This window comes from Bombus bifarius, unplaced genomic scaffold (assembly GCF_011952205.1).
Source record: "Bombus bifarius isolate JDL3187 unplaced genomic scaffold, Bbif_JDL3187 scf7180000008163, whole genome shotgun sequence".
Classification (NCBI taxonomy): domain Eukaryota; kingdom Metazoa; phylum Arthropoda; class Insecta; order Hymenoptera; family Apidae; genus Bombus; species Bombus bifarius.
This window is the reverse complement of record NW_022884485.1, coordinates 2,009,096-2,026,938: the sequence shown is the minus strand read 5'-3', so window position 1 is coordinate 2,026,938 and position 17,843 is coordinate 2,009,096. Positions and strand designations below refer to the sequence as shown.

At 39.8% G+C, this 17,843-nt stretch overlaps 6 protein-coding genes across 7 annotated transcripts; 4 read left to right on the top strand and 2 right to left on the bottom strand.

Annotated features, from left to right (window-relative positions):
- Positions 1-386: 386 nt before the first annotated feature.
- Positions 387-6,223, top strand: LOC117208844 (tetraspanin-11-like). 2 transcript variants are annotated; one of them, XM_033450255.1, is made up of 9 exons: positions 387-1,216; positions 1,835-1,918; positions 2,737-2,949; positions 3,034-3,219; positions 3,858-3,980; positions 4,185-4,238; positions 4,309-4,401; positions 4,759-4,842; positions 4,914-6,223. In XM_033450255.1, exons 2-9 carry the CDS (start codon positions 1,871-1,873, stop codon positions 4,974-4,976), a joined length of 864 nt encoding a protein of 287 aa, XP_033306146.1. In that variant the 5' UTR covers positions 387-1,216; positions 1,835-1,870; the 3' UTR covers positions 4,977-6,223. The 2 variants fall into 2 exon arrangements, with proteins under 2 accessions (XP_033306146.1, XP_033306148.1); XM_033450257.1 differs by lacking the exon at positions 387-1,216 and having other exon boundaries at positions 2,855-2,949.
- A 99-nt stretch (positions 6,224-6,322) lies between these two features.
- LOC117208847 (carbonic anhydrase 1-like) lies at positions 6,323-8,483 on the bottom strand. Its single transcript, XM_033450262.1, has 5 exons — positions 8,215-8,483; positions 7,868-8,137; positions 7,250-7,506; positions 6,879-7,103; positions 6,323-6,792 (listed from the first exon to the last, which is right to left on the bottom strand). The coding sequence occupies exons 1-5, from the start codon at positions 8,270-8,272 to the stop codon at positions 6,691-6,693; spliced, it is 912 nt and encodes a 303-aa protein (XP_033306153.1). The 5' UTR covers positions 8,273-8,483; the 3' UTR covers positions 6,323-6,690.
- Positions 8,484-8,508: 25 nt separating this feature from the next.
- On the top strand, positions 8,509-10,012 carry LOC117208845 (carbonic anhydrase 7-like). The gene is made up of 3 exons (XM_033450258.1): positions 8,509-8,912; positions 9,138-9,491; positions 9,632-10,012. Exons 1-3 carry the CDS (start codon positions 8,855-8,857, stop codon positions 9,871-9,873), a joined length of 654 nt encoding a protein of 217 aa, XP_033306149.1. The 5' UTR covers positions 8,509-8,854; the 3' UTR covers positions 9,874-10,012.
- Positions 10,013-10,803: 791 nt separating this feature from the next.
- On the top strand, positions 10,804-14,525 carry LOC117208888 (carbonic anhydrase 2-like). Its single transcript, XM_033450388.1, has 9 exons — positions 10,804-10,966; positions 11,040-11,145; positions 11,230-11,332; positions 13,037-13,171; positions 13,455-13,599; positions 13,667-13,772; positions 13,868-13,970; positions 14,104-14,240; positions 14,316-14,525. Exons 1-9 carry the CDS (start codon positions 10,860-10,862, stop codon positions 14,421-14,423), a joined length of 1,050 nt encoding a protein of 349 aa, XP_033306279.1. The 5' UTR covers positions 10,804-10,859; the 3' UTR covers positions 14,424-14,525.
- LOC117208886 (MYCBP-associated protein-like) lies at positions 14,494-16,436 on the bottom strand. The gene has a single exon (XM_033450386.1). It carries the CDS (start codon positions 16,434-16,436, stop codon positions 14,526-14,528), a length of 1,911 nt encoding a protein of 636 aa, XP_033306277.1. The 3' UTR covers positions 14,494-14,525.
- Positions 16,437-16,588: 152 nt separating this feature from the next.
- Positions 16,589-17,562, top strand: LOC117208885 (carbonic anhydrase 2-like). The gene is made up of 4 exons (XM_033450385.1): positions 16,589-16,604; positions 16,672-16,857; positions 16,946-17,087; positions 17,191-17,562. The coding sequence occupies exons 1-4, from the start codon at positions 16,589-16,591 to the stop codon at positions 17,369-17,371; spliced, it is 525 nt and encodes a 174-aa protein (XP_033306276.1). The 3' UTR covers positions 17,372-17,562.
- The last annotated feature ends 281 nt before the right edge of the window (positions 17,563-17,843 follow it).

Sequence of the window (17,843 nt, the reverse complement as noted above, 5' to 3'; positions counted from 1 at the left end):
AAAAGTAAGTTTTAAGTAATTTTATTCGGAGCGAAAAAATATGACGCACGCAAATGTATCACAGGAGCCGATGCAAGTATGATCTTAGCTCTAAACATGAACTCACGAACAAGATTCCAAACGAAATTGGTCGGTCCGGTTAAAAGCAGCGTTGGTAATTGGAGCAATTAAACTTGTAAACCGATGCGAAAGCTAGGCAATTGACCACGCTGGTCTAACGTTGGTCATTGACAGCGGAACGAAAGCTGGTCGAGTGGCGAAACGTCCGGACTAGCGAGCAGGGATCGACTAGGACTCGCGTCGGCGCTGTTACGATGCGACGCAGCCGCATCTGGACCAACCACCGGACGACGTAAGGGCGGAAGATGAGCGGAAAGTGGGAAGGAGAGAGCGTACCGCTCCCGAAGCAGATGACGTCGGAGTTGGCAGCGTTTACCCTCGGCAGTATCGTCGCGATAGTACACGGCGGAATTCTCTATCGGTGTTCGCTGTGAGATCCGTTCGAGGAGACTCGCGGAAACTCCGGCAGTTGGCACGTGAGATCGGTACATCGATTTTTCTCGGTAACCAACATCTTTCTCCAACGACGCTCCGTCGATTGCCGTGCGCGCGCGCGCGCGCGTGTGTGTGCGTGTGTGCGTGCGCGCGTGTGTGTGTGTGTGTACTTCGCCTTGGTCGCCCTCTCAGCGTGCGGGAAGCTGTACGTGCTCGTGCTTGAATTTAATAACGGGAAACGGGAGTCGAAAGAAAAGTGAAAAACAAAATGAGAGAGCGAATGGGCGAACGTTACGAATCGTGAACTACTCGTGAATCGATCTACGGAGAAGAATAATCGGAAATCTGTTTTCCGGTTTTTGTTTCTACGGTGTTCTACTGGTCTTTTTACGCTTTGTTTCCCGCCCTCTTTGTTTCTCTTACGTTTCGAGTAGCTGTCAGCAGGAAGTAGGAGAATCAACAGGGCCAGCGACTGGCAGCCTATTCCTGCGTCAAAAGCTGTTTACACGAATGATCCCCCGCTGGAATATGGCAAGTAATATCATAGAAGAGTAGCTATGAATATTTATGCGAAAGGTCTCGTTTGAGTATTCGTAGCATGCACAATGGTGGTATTTCGATTAAAAGCGGTCGATTTTTCTTTCGCCCGTTAGAGCCGTGAGAAGGTCTAGCAAGCAACTGTGCGTGATTTTCCTGGGAACTTTAATTAATTACCAAGCGTGTAAGTACTTAGGATTAATTGGTAATAAGTTGTATGCCTGTGATCGCTTAATCGTGGATTTGCCGTGGTCGTACGATATTAATATGTATAACCGTATATGAACCGTGCACGCATCGATCCGACAATTTCGCCTTTGATCCCGATTAGTTGCAACGGTGTTTTAACATTTCGTCGTTTAGCCCATTAACTCGCGCAATATAGTCAACTATCGAAACGAAAAGCTGAAACACAGGTATTATATTATTGCGCCAGGGCATATCCGATTCGCAGTAATGTTTCAATCGCCTTTGAAGCGTAGGCAGATCGTGCACCTTTGAGTATAATCAACGGCCATTGCAAAGGCTCGTTCTTCTAAAATACGGTAGGTTTTAATTCTCGTGAGCGGATCAAAGGATACGTGGATAGACTCACGCTTCGCTCGCATCGCGTCACAAGTATTCGCCAGCACCTGCTCGCTTTTATCTTCATTCTGCTAATATTCACGTTGTTAATCGCGCTCTTCATAAAGCGTTGATGTTGAAAAATTCAAGTGAAAGGCATTTGTCAACTCTTAGAGTAAAGTCGAGATCATCGTCGTAGGCTTTAAAGTAACTGATACAAATGATGTTATCTTTGCAGATCAATGACTAATTTGATGTCTTGAAAACGACCGACATGAAGTATTTGAAATTCGTCCTATTTACGTTCAACATATTGATATGGGTAAAGTATTAATCGATTAATTTCAGATTATATCTGTCAATGTATGTATGTATACATATATCGTACGAATAGATCGGATGTTTGTATTTTTTCTTTTGTATGTTTCTGTTTTATATTTGTACGAAATAAAGATAAGAATTCGGAAATATTTCTTCGTGCAGAAACGAAAACAGGAATAATTCGGCACTTAATAAAGAATCGTGGTATTTTCCGATAAAGCGTAAACAAAGAACGAACGCGTATCGTCACTAATAATATACCATTGATACATACGTATATCGATAAAGTCAATCACCTAGGCAGTTCGGTTAACAGTTAACAGCGAGTAAGCCAAGCGGCACGTAAAAGTTAGGTTTCGAAAGATCGGTCGTTTATCGTTAGCGATAAAATTACGATGTTTCGGCGAAGGAAAAGCGAAGGAAAAGCGAAGGAAAAAGTGGAAAAATGTAGGTCTTACACGGTAACATTGTGAAAGACAGATGTCTCGTTGCTTTAAGGATGATTGTTTGGAGACGTAGAATAATTTTTGAATAAACTTACGTAGAGATAACAACGTCGTTGGTTAGATACACTATCGTTGAAACGCACAGGGTATTTTATGTCACTGGACCGTGAGATGCAATACCGTATCGAAGTATACGAAGCTAACAAGACCGAAACGCATGTGTGTCTAAAGGCGAAAACAAAAGGTTCGATTTCGTTCGCATAAACGATATTTTGTTGCGTACCGCGGTTGCATAAAGTACCTTACGAATGGTTTAGTACTATAGAGAGTAGTATATTAGTAGATGACTACATAAAGAGAAATTACTCGATAGTTGGCTGGGTGTACGGTACTGATGATAGGGGCATGCTTGCTATTGGAACCGAGCAAAGGGCACCTGTTAAATCTTTTCGTGCCCGACGCCACGCCGCACGAAACTATTAACCTGATAGCTTGTAGCTTGGTCGGTCTCGGTTTTACGGTGCTGACGGTCGGTTTCTTCGGATGTCGAGCTGCTCTCTATGGAAATCAATGCATACTGGCAACCGTAAGTTATCGATAGATGCACCTCGTGCGCTACACCTATAACAGAAGCACGGCCAAGGTCTACGATACATTTTTAACTGTCCAGTACATGAGCATGCTCGTGGCACTGATCATTACCGAACTCATCACCGCTGCCGTCGGTGGACTAATGACATTTCGAATACTTTCTGGATTGGAGGAGCGGCTGATCAACAAATTGGCCGAGGATTACGGTCACGAGCCCACTAGCGACATACCCTTCAGCCACAGTCTCGACTTTGCGCAATATAAGGTAAAACTGCTAACAACACCGATCGATCGTTTATTCACCGAGGTTGTTTATCGCGCGCAATTATTCTTTGGTTATATCACCGACTCTCCTAGTCGATCGATCGATTAACCACCGGAAAAGACATAAACTAGCAGCCACTTCCTGAATTCTCGCTCGATCGGCCAGCTATTCGTTAGTTGTTCGTTTGCATATTGTTCTTTGTGTTAGTGACAAACGTACATACGTCGTATACGACATCGCACCTTCAAAAGATGCGATATTTGGAAACGTAAGAACGTTCGACTGTTCGTCATCACGCCGAATCGATCGCGCTATCCAGGTTCCGAAATGCGAGAACATTTGCAAATTTGCGCAACCGCTCGACGATCTGTAACGACGTTTTCACGCGATCCCTTCGTCGTAGCGTCGCGTCGCGTCGCGTGGAATCGCGGCGTGTCGATCGGTCGACGGAAATATCCATTAAGTTTCAAAGGCAATTCCACGCGATCGTCTCTACGTATAACGAGCGGCGAGAGATCGAAAGCCGCACAATGCAAATTTTATTTCGCGCCCGAGCGACATCCAATGCACGACACGGTACATCATTCATCCAACCACATTGCGATGGTCCGAAGAGCACACGAATCGTTCCATTACAGTTTAATTGCTGCGGAATACACGGATACGGGGACTACAATGGCACGGCATGGTGGAGAGACGCGCAAATTTCGGGCAACAGGAGGCAGGTCCCGCTTACGTGTTGCGTTTTAAAAGATACAGAGGTACGGAAAAGCTATTTTCGCAGTATAATTACACACCCCCCTTATAGCATATCCTATACATCGAAATATTCCGCAATTCTATTTGCTGCTTGATCTTTTTACATTTTTGTGCGCCGAATAAAACCGCCAATATAAACCGTTACAGAATAAGCAAAAGTCACATGTCAGTATATATGAAAATCAATGATTCGTATTACCTCGCAGGTAAAAAATACGGGAAGTCCAATGAGCGTGGTGTCGAGAGTGTTCAGCAAACATGTAAGTAATTTGATCAAGTCTGAACTTTCTCTTCATACTGCATTCATGAAATTCTTATTTCTCGCGGAAGAACGAGAAACCGTGGCTAAACCCGAAACCAATGGACGAAATAGCGTGTCAAGTGGAAGACGAAGAGGGTCACGATGGATATCGACATAAAGAGGTAGAGTTTCGCTCTAAGACTTAATCATTTTAAAAAGAAATATCGTAACGTGGTTGATCTAGCGAAGTATAAAGGAATTCCAATTCTTTCTCGATTCGTGCATTAATTCTAGTATTGATTCTAATTTCCTATTAAAAACCGAATAAAACCGTTCTCTTTTTTTCGTACGAGTAATTACGGCGCACGACGTACATATATGTCAGTATGGTCGGCCAGGTTAACGAAAGAATCGAAAGCGCAAAGAGAATGCAGCAGCTATCGTTTATCGTTAAATCTACCAACGACGAATATTTTAAATAGCGATTTTACGTTTTATGTTCATCGGTTGATTTCTTATGTTATGAAATGTTTTTATAGGGCTGCCTCTCGAAAGTTACAAGTTGGTTGCAGTGCGAGAGCTTCACATTAGTATTCCTGGGCATGGCAATGGCTGGTATACAAGTACGTTTGCACAGAATACACAAGATTTCAGATACTTGAAATCTAATGGCAGATACGTTCGTATGTTTCAGACATTCGGCATAATAACTTCGGCTTTCCTTTGTCGAACGATAAGGGACATGCAAGTGGATTGAGAAGGCGATGCCAAAGGCACAAAACGGAAGGAAAGCCAATTTCCAGTTCCCAGTTTAGTCGGGTTTACGAGGAAATCGGACGCGTTATTTTGATATTTCGTTCGTTCAGTTTCAACGATTTTGTTATGGAAATCGATTTGATCGAGGGAACAACGATACACGTGATAATACCTGGACGTTTCGAGCAGATTTCATAAGAGATTTGGCGAGACATCCTCCGCGAATCACTGGCGAAAGGATTTTTAAGATTTTATTTTTAAAAACAATCGATGATTGCGACATTTACCGTAGAATAATAGAAAGCTGCGCTTGCTCGAAACCTTCAAAACCATTCCCGTCCCTTGTACGCGCGTTTCATTATAAAATATCGTAGCGAACTCGAACGAGAGAGAAACATCTACGATACTGTACATAAAACGTTATTCACTCCGAAATTCAATACGAAATACTCCGGTTTTACCAACGTTTGCGATAGGACTTTATATCGCGTTCTATAACGACGTTCGCTTTCGCAAATCACGAGAAAAGCGATATTCTTACTGCGGCATTCCTACGCACTGTAAGGTGGTAAATTTTTTATCACGGGCGAATCTGTAAATACATACGTATGTACTTACGTGCTAACCAAGAGCGGAGCGAGAAAACGCGGCGAGAGAATCGTCTATCACCACTTTTTTGCTTGCGAAATTCACTCGACAAGATCTCATTTTTCACATCAGGTGGACGCGTGACTTATACATTGGCAAGCGTATATGTTTCAAAATATCTTGTGATTTTTTTACTGGGGAAATACACCATCGAAGTGAGAATGTACCCGATATCAATATACACATATATACATATATATATATATATATATATATATATATATATATATGTGTGTATATATTGTGTGTGCGTGTGATAGAAATTCATAAATTCATCTACGTAAATACCAGCGCAAGCCGCTTGAGAAAACTGGATGTGTATCCGGATAAAAGAGAAACAAGAGATCTAATGTATTCTCCGGTATAGTGTCTGCAATGAACGTTCACGCAAGAAGAAAAAGAAGACAGATGCATGCATCTTACAATAATTCGTGCCAAATAGATGATATATGTACCGATACATACCTGATGCGACTTGCGACGAGCCAGTTTAACTTTGTTATACCTTTATTTTCTGATAAAATTTGTTGGAAAGTATTTGGCGCGTTCGTAAAATATAGCAGGAAAACAATAAAATTATTGCTCTCTGTACATAAAATACTTATTCGATGTTTCATATTTTCAACAGCGAACAAAAGTAATTTCATTGTCCCGCTAAAGAAAATTAGACGATTCCTCAATTGGAAGGGAAACGTTTTACCCGAACGGGGCAACGTATCGAATCTACACGATTTTTGTAAGAGCGCTGTACATATTTCGCACGTATTCTTTTCGTCGCCGGTAATATAATCACTCATATGGAAGAAACGAAGAAGCAGCTCCACGAAGTAGACGGTTGAAAGGCGATGTTCGTCCCGTACAATCGTATACTAACGTCAATGTCGATTGACGTTACAGCAAACACAGAAAATATATGGCTTTGTACTTGATTTTATTAAGAATCAGTTTATACGCATAGATAGTGGAAAAACGTTACAACGGAACACGAATGACTATATACGCGTGTTGATAGTTCTACACGAAAACGCATAAGACGTAAAATTAATTTTGTAATTTGTTAACAAATACTATGAATAAAAGTACACGCTACGGTCGTTCACTGGTTGTACGGGCCTACAATTTAACGGTATAGGACCATCCGGTGAGCAAATTTGTCGAAATTGTGCGATCTGTAGTAAAAGTCGATATGTGGCAAACGTATTGAGGCATTTGAGTATATGTAATTGTTATAAACTATACAAAGCGATAGTTTTACCTGAGACGATGATATAGCGATCGGTTCAGGTTGCAAGATCCACGTAACGATTTCACTGCAGGGTGGCTGAGTAAGAGAACCGTTGTAAGTATAATAATCCGTCTCGAAGTGTGGAAATATCCATAGCAGCGGAAACGGTGGAACGTGCACCTTCGTCCCTGGTTTAACGATTCGCCGCAGATTTCTCACGATATGATCCAAATAAGGATTATCCGCGTTTGTAATCTATTCATAGTAATTTCATGCTAATTCGTTTACTCGATCTACTTTATATCGTTTATAAAATTTATGAAATTTCATTAAAAAGCTAGCTTTTCTACTTCCACACGGAGTTTAGTCGATACTTGGAAAACTATGAGATACAATTTAACCTGAAAAAAGAACGAGACGATCAGTATGCCATCGCTTTCTTTAGCAGCAATCGCCTCCAAAAGTGAGTTAAAGCCGCGTTTTATGTGCCACACTTGTAATTCCATGGGATATCGAACGTAATCTAACGTATGTTCGCTGCCTTCGTCGTTCGATTGTCCCCAATGAAACATCATCGAGCAGAGGTCGTAAATGTTAGTCAAACAGCCACCTTCGATGTACGGTCGATTCAAGTTGCCCCACATTGTGCTCACTATCACTGCAAGTTGAATAGTGATTATTAAAAGGATCGGCGGACGATAAATTACGACCGAGATGATCCTTAACAAATTTGAAATGCAAAATATATATATAACGTAAGAACGATGGAGAAGGAAACTCTTGACGACAAAACAAGACTTGCAAACGTTCTAACCATAGTTGATAAAAAAAAAAAAAAAAAAAAGAAAAGAAAAGAAGAAGATGCAACTTTTAAGTAATATTGTATAAATACGGAGAACTTTTGAATGTACATGTGTAACTAGGTATGTAGGAGCTGCGATAGGGGTGTGATTGCATAATTTTTAACGAATAATAAGTTAGCAACGATTCTGCTTATTAAACCAGTGGAAAATTTGCACCGTTATTTTCGTTATTCGCTATAGTCATCGATAGTGGTCCTTTATCGTAGCCGTTCCAACGAAGAGGTTCGGACGGTTGCACCACAACGACGAGCCGTGTGGCGATGTTGATCGGTGACTGATTGCTACCATTACTATCAGGATACAGCAGTTTCCACATATGGGGCCCGTTACGGTCCGTATAACCGAACGTGAACGGAGGAAAATTGCATTCGTTTTCTATCCAGGGAAATAATTGGGTCCAATCCAGAACTTCGGTCAGCAGCAAAACTAATAACGAACGATTCTATGTATAAATACGATACGATAAAGTATAAGGTGGGGAAAAAACGGACGAATCGTCTTACAAACGAGGAGGACGCTGCTACATATGATCATAAATTCTGATGCTGATATATTTATCATTTTCAATGACCGTCCAACTTGTTATCGGGTGATGCGCATTCGGCTGTGCGTAAAATATGCGATCGCACAGCTTTTCTTACACAGATCTATACACACATACAAGAATTTCACTTGTGAATTTTAAAGAAAACATCCAATAAAATAATCAACTGGCTATCCGGGCAAAATGAAGGATCAACGGATATCGAGCACGGTCTATTTGAATATAACTTCATAGAAAAACCGCGGTTTAATTGTTCCGACCTCGATACCGCGATCGATGTTATGTTATTTCTTTTTGACAGTTGGCAAAGTTAAATTGCAGTAGTAAAAATATGTGTACGAAATGTGTTCTATAAGATAATACGTAATATAGAATAATATGCAATCGCGACTCGTTATCTAAAAGTGACGAGAACAATCGTTGTATGAAATAAAATGCAGTGTGCAGGTAAGAATATCCTTGCAAATTCGTAACCTTCAAAATTTTTTACCCGTACTGTCGTCATTATCGTCGAAGGTGATGGTCGTCGAAAATGGGGTCAATCCCCAGTCGATATCGACGAAAACAATGCAATCGGGATAAAGTTCCCCGCACTTATTATGAGCGGTCACTGGAGTCAAGATGGCGAAGCTAAAATGCGAAATATCGGCAGCACAGGTGAGTACCAATCTCTGCTTACGAGACATCGTAACATCGAAACGTATAACATGTGCCGAGATTTGAAAACACCGATTCGGCGAATCATAACTGAATTTTATAAAAAAAATCCTTTTATTCCCGAGGATTCCTATAAATGTAACGCGACGTACGTGCATATTTCGAAACTTAAATACAAGGAAATAATCGAGTAATGTTCTTTTTTCGCCTCGATCGATCTGCTAGTTCAAATAACACTGGAAGGTAATAGGAGTGCAGCAACGATTCGCGGTGGTCCGCTTGCAAACGACGTGTACGAGCTATCGGAAGTGGTATTTCGATGGGGTTCGTCGAATTGCAAAGGTGCGGAACACACGTTGAACGGCACTTGGTTCACGATGGAGGCGCAAGCGATACACTTTAATAAAAGATACGAGACGATCGACAATTGTTGGGACAAACACGACGGACTCGCGATTTGCGCTTATTTTCTGCAGGCCTATCAAGTTCCAACTTGGGACGAGCATCCGTTGTTTTCCAAGATCACGGACGACTTGCATAAAGTTACACAGCCTGATTCGTACATAAAGTTATCACCAAGTACGCCACCTTCGTTTTTTTTCCAAGTAATTAAAATAGCGTTTCGAATGCATCGAAGGATATTTAAGACGAATCGATGGCTCGCATATATCGTACAAAGGATTATCACTGGCTATCAGTTTCTTCCGTTTTGTTTGTAGATTGCTTGTGCTGGATGAGACAGGCTTGTCAAACAGCCGGTTATTACACGTACTTGGGCTCGATCACCACCTTTCCGTTTCACGAATGCGTTACTTGGATCGTTTTCCCGGAGCCAGTGAGGATTTCAGAAAATCAGACGGAATTGTTTCGTATGATACGCGACAAACAGGGCATGTGTATCAAGGAAAATTGCCGAGAAGTACAAAAATTAAGCGGTCGTGTAGTTTATTATGTCAATTAAAAGTCAAAAGTATTCGATCGATCACAACTATTTATTAAATGATTCCTCGTGTAGTATTTTAGTGATATCTCATCTGTATAATTCACGTATGATAAATAAAAATTTGATATATAACTTGGTTGTATCGAGAATATGCAACATAATTTATAGCCCGTTGCCTCGTTCTATTTTATCGCACAAATTTTTTCTTTTTTTTTTTTTAAGCTAATAATTAAGCTAGATAAAATACATGACGAGTAAATATGATGTAAGCCGGAAGCCAAACTGAAAAGCTGAAACGCAAAGTCCTTGAGGATTGCGATAAACAAATAAAAAATAAAATAAATATCTTGCTTAAAGATATGGTAGATAGCATTTCGTTATGTAATCAATTACATTAATTAGATATCTAATAATATGCAACAAGCTTCATGGCAAGGATCGAAACATGTGGTAACGTGGTAAACTTTTAACCACGTAATTGACTTTTTTCAGTCACTCTTTCCCATTTTTGGCCATGTAGATGGAAATTTTTGCGATACTCGGTTAAACACTTACGCGGAACCGTATAGGATAAATATGTCAAAAGAGAAAAGAAAGTACATAGGTACGTATATACGAGACGTATGTGTCGGGACGTGTATATTACGTATGCCGTACGTTTTGAAATCGTTCAATAATCGTTCAATAATTCGAATTGTTATCGATTTTTTAAGCTACTAAGACTACGATCTTGTCAACGTCGTCATCGGGGTTGCCTAAATGGCGACAATCGCCGATCAACCTATGTAGGACAGCTACATGGAGTAAACAATTTCCACCTCTATATATGACAAACTACTGGTCGAACGAAGGTACAGCTACAATGACGAATACGGGTAAGACAGGTAATTTTTCTACGTTTTACTTACGCTTAACATCAGAGACGTTTAAATGTTGCACCACGAGGATATGAGAACGCTTCTTTCTCAGTGAGTATAGAATTTTCCGATAGAACGCTACCTACGATGCGAGGTGGTCCTTTGAACAAAGACGTGTTTCAATTCGTGAACGTAGAATTTCGCTGGGGTCCGGAAGATTCATTGGGCGCGGAACATTCTATAAACGGGATCTGGTTAGAGACTATCTCATTGCGTATCGCGACGGTATTATTCCGCACACGTTTCAAGTCATTCTATCGACTGCAGGTACTCCATGGAGGCACAGATAATGCATTGGAACACTCGTTACGGATCGATAGAGAAGTGCTTCGACAAACCAGATGGAATTGCGGTGCTCTCCTACCTCATGCAAGTACGGATGCTTCTTATAATCGACCCAATCGATTTACTTACGTTGTACACATGCGTATTTCAAAAAATAAAATATCGAAAATAGGTGGTTGGCTGCCCTGGAATTCCTGATAATCCTTCGCTGACAAAAATCACTGATAACCTGACAAGTATCAAAAGAATGGGAAGCAGTAGCAAAATTCCACCTGGTAACGGAATTTTAGTAAAATAACGATTAGCTTCTTCCCTTTCCCTACTAATTTTCGTTCTTTGGAAAATTTGTAAAATTTTTCTCGAATAGATTGTCTGCTTTGGATGTTAGAAGCGTGCAGGGCTCATGGCTATTACACATATCCAGGTTCTCTTACCGTTCCACCATATAGCGAATGCGTTATTTGGATTATTTCATCTACTATTACGAAAATATCCGCTCGCCAGGTATATTTATTTAAAACGTAGGCTGTTCCATGTAACACACGATATCGTGTTATCTTTTATTTTTACGCTAGATAGACGCATTTAGGAATCTTTACGATGGCAAGTGGAAAAACATATCGGGAAATTGTAGACAACAACAAAATCTTCATAGAAGAAGAATTCTATTTGCTACGGATACTGCTGTAACATGAGAAACGAATAATGCATGGACAAATAATTACTTTATCATTTACTTATCTGTTATCATGTGAATATCGCTTACAAAATGGTTCACGCGTTTGCTTCGTAAAAATAAATAAAAATATGATAACTAACGGAATAAGTAATTGTAATCCTCTGTTTAATCCGAACGTTTCGTTGTATAAAATTTACGATACAAAAGATATGATCAAAAGATGTTCATCATATTTCCTACCTTTAGAAATACATTGCGAACAATGCTTTAAACATTTTTAAACGATATTTGAAAATTTACTTGTTTATCAATGTGTCACACAGAACACAGTTCCCTCGTTTACACAACACGCGCAATATCTTATTCATAATGCTATCCCTAAAGAACAAGTAAACGTACAGATATGTCTGAATCTACAACACCGCTAACTCCGTAAAGTTTCAGTTTACCTCACAACGATGTCCGAATATACAGGTTTGATTGGTAAGATAAACCGAGCTTTTGATATTTCATTAGGTTATATGACATACACGTACATAAATATATGTATATTCCGCGCAGCGATTACCCGATACTTCGCGATACACGTACGCTGAGAAAAGCATATTTGCTACGCGCAGTCCCTCCTTTGTTTGAGCGATTCTTGTGCCCTTTACGATCTCGCTGTTCTGTGTTCTATTGTACTTTATATAGTTGGTTCTGTGGGTATTGTGATTAACGTTGCTGAATAACTCCAGATCAGCTAACCTAAATGACAGCGGAGTAAACCACGGTGAATCATCAAACGATTCAAATTTTAAATACATCGCCAATACCGCCGATATACCCGAACATACCGGCCAATGCAAACCGTCTCTTAACGAGATCTCTTCGAAAGTAGAGAAACAAGCTGGTACAGTGAAAATGGAAAAAATTAAGGAATCGTCGTTCAAAGGCAATTTAAATGTCGAAGGTTCCTTTGTGAAAGCCAAAGTCGTAAAGTTGCTTGAAAGACACCGTGACTTTATGGGTGACGAAAGAGTAGTAAATTTTACACCGAAATTATCAGTTAAGACCTAGCAGAAAAAAGATGATAATGGAAAAAATTATACAACACCTAGAATCTGAAAATAGGTGATTAAAAAAGATTCCCAAGCGTAAACTTTTAAAGCCAAAGGAACAAATATCGATCATACTGGTATTAAAAAGCGACTAAGTGATAGGGAAGAAATTAAAAGGCGACGCCTAAATACCATATGTATAGATATGTATATGCATATAGTGCAAATATTCCTATTTATAAATCTAATTTTTCTTTCAGGCTTACCAACGACGGGTCAATCTCCGATTAATCTAGACGATCGTTTAGTACGAAAACGCAAATATCCTCCGCTTGTCCTGAATGGTCACTGGTTAAACGATGGAGAAGCACGACTGTTAAACACCGGAACTACAGGTAATTGGTGAAATATTACAGTATCGAAAGTAGAATTTATGTCTATGTCAATATCTGTATCTGTATCTGTATCTGCATCTATGTCTACTATGTATATTTCTATGTCTATTTCTTTGGCTATGTTTATGTCTATGTTTGTATACGCATTAGATATCCATAGCCAATGTAATGCCGAATACTTTTTAATATTTCGGAAAAGTTATTCGATCCAGCGGTGCATAATGTTAGGATAAGACGAGATATACAAGTGTTCCAAATTCTAACGCGTTTTTTGAATATTTAGCAAAAATATGGTTAACTGGAAATAGAATCCCATCGACAATTTGTGGCGGACCGCTTTCGGATGACATATACGAGTTAATGGATGTGCATTTTCACTGGGGCGAAGACAATTGCAAAGGTGCCGAGCACACGATCAACGATACTTGGTAAAACAAAAAAGAAACTAAACTTCTCGTTCCTTTTTATTACATATACGATTTTTACGCTATCGAGGTATTCGATGGAAAGTCACGCGGTACACTGGAACAGAAAATATGTAACCGTGGAAGAATGTTTCAGACATAAGGACGGATTCTGCATTTTGGCATACCTATTTCTAGTACGAAACTTCAACGTTGAAATTATTTTTCTATCTAACTTTAGTTTCTGTATTTTTCCATTGGGAGTACAAATTTTGCCTAATTGCAAAAAAAGGTCCAACCAGATTGTTGTAATTGCATTAATCCGCAATTGGAAAGGATAACGGAGCACTTGAAGTATATTCTAGATCCAGACATGGAAACGAAAATACCACCTAGTAAGCGTTGAATATAGTTTGGCATAATATTTGCCAAGCGATATTTAAGAACATAGAAGAATGTCAATTAAGATTATTCGTTAAGATTGTAATCGAAGGAAATATCTCGATATTTTGGTCATGTTTCTCGTAGACTGTTTAGCATGGATGCGCTGGTCAACGTATTGCACTAGATACTATACTTATGCAGGATCGTACAATATCGGTGAATATCCAGAGTGCGTTACTTGGATCGTATTTCCCGTAGTTATACCTGTACGAGCCAGCGAAGTGAGTTGCATTAACGTCACTGATATACTTATGTACGATATCACATAGACTACGCTGATTAAAATTAATTCACAGATAAAAGAGTTTCGAAGACTGAGAGATAGAGATGGAAACGACATAAAGACAAACTGGCGAGAAATACAATTACTGAGATGCAGGCAAATCTTTTTGGCAATCTCTTAAGTTAATTTCAAGTCACGATCGTTCTGTGTCTGTCTTTTTCTGGTACATTCTGGTAAAATATACGAGGGAACAGTGAATCGTTGTTATTTCTATTAAATAACTTTATTTATCACGTTCGTTCAAATTATCAAACGATTCGATAGATGCGAATATTCGTGTTATCGTTTCTCCCAAAAGTTCATAAATACGAATAAAAAATATTTCTTTATAAAGAGAATCATTGGCGGGAACTGTGCGATTTCTTTGCTCCGTAATTGTCCGAACCTGACTGTTTTGCGAACGAACACTCGACTTCCTTCCTCGTCTATTTCGCCAATTATTGCTCTTAACGGATGGCTGAGATGCGTTCATCGACATCGTATAACTCATTTGCGGAGCCATAACAGGAGTTTCTTTATATTCGTTCACGAGGTAAGCGTTTCTTGCCGACTCGCTTTCCATCTCGAACAAATTGAAAAACGAGCAAAGCAAATTGTATATCGTTTCGTACTTGTTATATCGCACGCATCTGTACAACGAGGGTTGCAAACATTCTTTATAAAGTTCAGTGAATTGCGATAATATTATATTCCTACGTTCCGGTTCTTTGATCTTCAATAGGATTTCTCGTATATCGTTTAACAGCATGTTCCAACGGTGCTTCGTTTGATTCGTCGCATTGTAGTAAATCTTGTGGAATTCTATCGTAAGCGTCGGATTGTAAAAGCACAGTGAATTTTGAATAGCGAATAGTTCTGACTCTAAAAATAGGCTACCGTACGCAGGTTCCGGATGTCTAGCGAAACTCACATTTTCCATAATATCGTTAATTATCTCTCGTATCACGGTATTTCGAATGCAACGATTCAAGTATTTATCGACTATTTGTGCAGGACGAAAGTTTACTGGGAGAACGTTTGGGGTTTCGGCGCAACCCCAAAATCGAAATACCAACGGAGAGGAACACAAGATTGGATCGGTCGTAAGTTTCCAGAATTCGGTAGAAACATAAGAGACACCGAGATACCATATCTTTAATTTGACAATTTGCCCTGGAAGGATCACTCCTTTCGTTTTGTTAAAAAAGAAAGAACTGGTTCGTTTGGCTAAAGGAATTGCGTTAGATCGAAACGTTGCGTCCCGCCATTGGTAAACGATTACGCGATTTCCTTTGTTCTCGAACACGATTTCTTTCTCCGTCCTTTCGTTAATTTTTCCACAAAATGTTAAATTCCACTGGATTGGATCTGATTGCGCGCGGTCCTGCTTCGATGAAACGTTCCGCCAAACGATTTCACGATCTTGGATCTTCAGGACGATCGCCTGCTCGGAATAACAATCGCAGCAGAATCCTGCGTCCTGTTCTTTCCCTTCTGTATCGGAAACTGTTATCGGCGGAATTCTCGCGAACGGTTCCTTTATCGCTGCGATTGAATTCCTGATTGCCAAGTCTTTCGTTTCTGGTTGTTTCGGCACGAGCATCGCTATTTCTTTCGACAACTCTTTCTCTCTTCTCTTCAAGTACCGACTGCGTCCCCACGATGGTTCCTTCGATTTCAAGCCGACCAAATCTTTTTCTTTCTCTATTAATTCGGGCAAGTCGACGTACGTCAATTCCGGAATTACATTTAGCTCCTTTTTACTCGGTGTAAACGTAATATCTGGCAAACACGGGTCACGTTTAGGCAGTGTTTTCGGGGTCCTCCAAAATTCCGTACCACCTCGATATTTATCGGGTATAACTGGTATCGGCACTGTCGCGTAATCTATCAAGTTTCTCATTTCGATCAGTGGCCGTACCTTTTCGCAAGAATTCAGAATTTGATCATTTCGATGACGACCGGTCGTAGACGTAATGCGCTTATATTGTATCGTTCGCCTGTCTAACCATCTCCGCCAATTCGCCAAGCGCCGATCTTCCAGAAATATCGACTGCGGACTCATAAATCCATCGCGTGCTGTCACCGTTGTCGTAAACTGTTTCACCCATTTTTTCGGCTCATCCGATTTACCAATCTTTCGCGCATAATCCATATATATATTCGAGAAAAATCTGAACAGATCATAGATAATCTTATGTTCTGGTATTAAAAATATTCAATTACTTGAACCTTCGACAAAGTTCTATTTCGATTATAGAAAAATCAAAATCGAATCACTTGGTTTTAACTTCGTTTAAATAAAAAATGAGCCTAACAACAGGTAAGGTAAATTATTGTACCTTTTTGCAATTCGTCCTGTTTATCGCGCGTATTAATTATTTGAACAGAAGCGAACGACGGTTACAAACGAGATGCCAAGTTGCTTCAAGACTTACTCGATAGCGAACATGCGTTAGAATCTCCGATCGATTTAGACATTGGCCGTATGAGAATTATCGAGTTAGATCCTTTGAAGTGGATTGGTATCGATATAGCACCGAGAAAATTGAAACTTACTAACACAGGATTAACGGGTAATATTCCGTTAGGGATGATAATCGATACATATGTATATGCGTTACATGTTAACTCGTTAACTACCGAAATTCATTTCGTCGGTAGTAATTTTGAGCGCGAAATGGCCGCAGGGACGTCCTTATCTTTCTGGAGGACCGTACGAAGGAAACTATACGTTCGCGCAAGTTCACTTTCATTGGGGAGAGAATGAAATGAGAGGCAGTGAACACACCGTCGATGGTGCAAGGTTTGAAATCTATTTTAAATCGTCCCACTAAACGTATCGCGTATTTTCTTTGGTTTATCGTAAAAGTTTCTAAATTTAGAATTCGATTAAATTTCATTCAAAGTATGGCTATGGAACTGCATGTTGTGTGTTTCAAGGAAGAATACGAAACATTAGAATTGGCACTTCGACGACCTAATGGCGTTACTGTTTTCGTATATTTCTGTAAGGTGATGAATTTACAGATATTTACATTGAACGAAACACATAAGTTGTATCATTTTATGATGTCTAAAAATTCATAGGTAATAACACCACGATTCTACTTAGTTACAGGATGAACCAAACGAATTTATGAGCGGGATCGTAAATAATTTGGCTGTTATTCGTGCCGCGCATTCCTCGGTTCGTATAGTTCCTTCAAAATTAACAAACATTTTACGATCTTTCTCACAAGACTATTTCTTGTATTGCGGTTCGATAAAAACAGCGCAAAATACGCATAATATTCTCTGGACGATTTGCAGAGAACCAATTGGAATTTCTGCCAAACAAGTAACTCGATGTTAATATCGTGTAGTCCGCGATCCTTAATATCGTATCCGCAAAAGTCTGTATACAGCCGTGTATTCGCTAAGATTGCAGAGTTTCGCACTTTAAACGATAAAAAAGGGATGGCCATTCTATCGAATATACGCCCAGTGAAAGGGAAACGAGAGAGAAACGTTTTTCACGTTTGTCCATCAGGATCGACGTACGCTTCGCTTTTACCTGTTC

Excerpts from the sequence above, each read along its gene's own strand:
- LOC117208844 (XM_033450255.1), top strand. The coding sequence starts at position 1,871 with ATGAAGTATTTGAAATTCGTCCTATTTACGTTCAACATATTGATATGG. Across the intron at positions 3,220-3,857 it reads TCGACTTTGCGCAATATAAG|TTTAATTGCTGCGGAATACA; the intron begins GTAAAACTGCTA and ends GTTCCATTACAG. Across the intron at positions 4,843-4,913 it reads TGGCAATGGCTGGTATACAA|ACATTCGGCATAATAACTTC; the intron begins GTACGTTTGCAC and ends CGTATGTTTCAG.
- LOC117208886 (XM_033450386.1), bottom strand. The coding sequence starts at position 16,436 with ATGGATTATGCGCGAAAGATTGGTAAATCGGATGAGCCGAAAAAATGG.
- LOC117208845 (XM_033450258.1), top strand. The coding sequence starts at position 8,855 with ATGAGCGGTCACTGGAGTCAAGATGGCGAAGCTAAAATGCGAAATATC. Across the intron at positions 8,913-9,137 it reads GCGAAATATCGGCAGCACAG|TTCAAATAACACTGGAAGGT; the intron begins GTGAGTACCAAT and ends TCGATCTGCTAG. Across the intron at positions 9,492-9,631 it reads GTACATAAAGTTATCACCAA|ATTGCTTGTGCTGGATGAGA; the intron begins GTACGCCACCTT and ends TTTTGTTTGTAG.
- LOC117208888 (XM_033450388.1), top strand. The coding sequence starts at position 10,860 with ATGCGAGGTGGTCCTTTGAACAAAGACGTGTTTCAATTCGTGAACGTA. Across the intron at positions 11,333-13,036 it reads CAGTAGCAAAATTCCACCTG|GCTTACCAACGACGGGTCAA; the intron begins GTAACGGAATTT and ends TTTTTCTTTCAG. Across the intron at positions 13,773-13,867 it reads TTTTGGCATACCTATTTCTA|GTCCAACCAGATTGTTGTAA; the intron begins GTACGAAACTTC and ends TTGCAAAAAAAG.
- LOC117208885 (XM_033450385.1), top strand. Across the intron at positions 16,858-16,945 it reads TACTAACACAGGATTAACGG|TAATTTTGAGCGCGAAATGG; the intron begins GTAATATTCCGT and ends TTTCGTCGGTAG. Across the intron at positions 17,088-17,190 it reads CACACCGTCGATGGTGCAAG|TATGGCTATGGAACTGCATG; the intron begins GTTTGAAATCTA and ends TTTCATTCAAAG.
- LOC117208847 (XM_033450262.1), bottom strand. The coding sequence starts at position 8,272 with ATGATAAATATATCAGCATCAGAATTTATGATCATATGTAGCAGCGTC. Across the intron at positions 8,138-8,214 it reads TAGCAGCGTCCTCCTCGTTT|TTTTGCTGCTGACCGAAGTT; the intron begins GTAAGACGATTC and ends GTTCGTTATTAG. Across the intron at positions 6,793-6,878 it reads TCGCTATATCATCGTCTCAG|ATCGCACAATTTCGACAAAT; the intron begins GTAAAACTATCG and ends CTTTTACTACAG.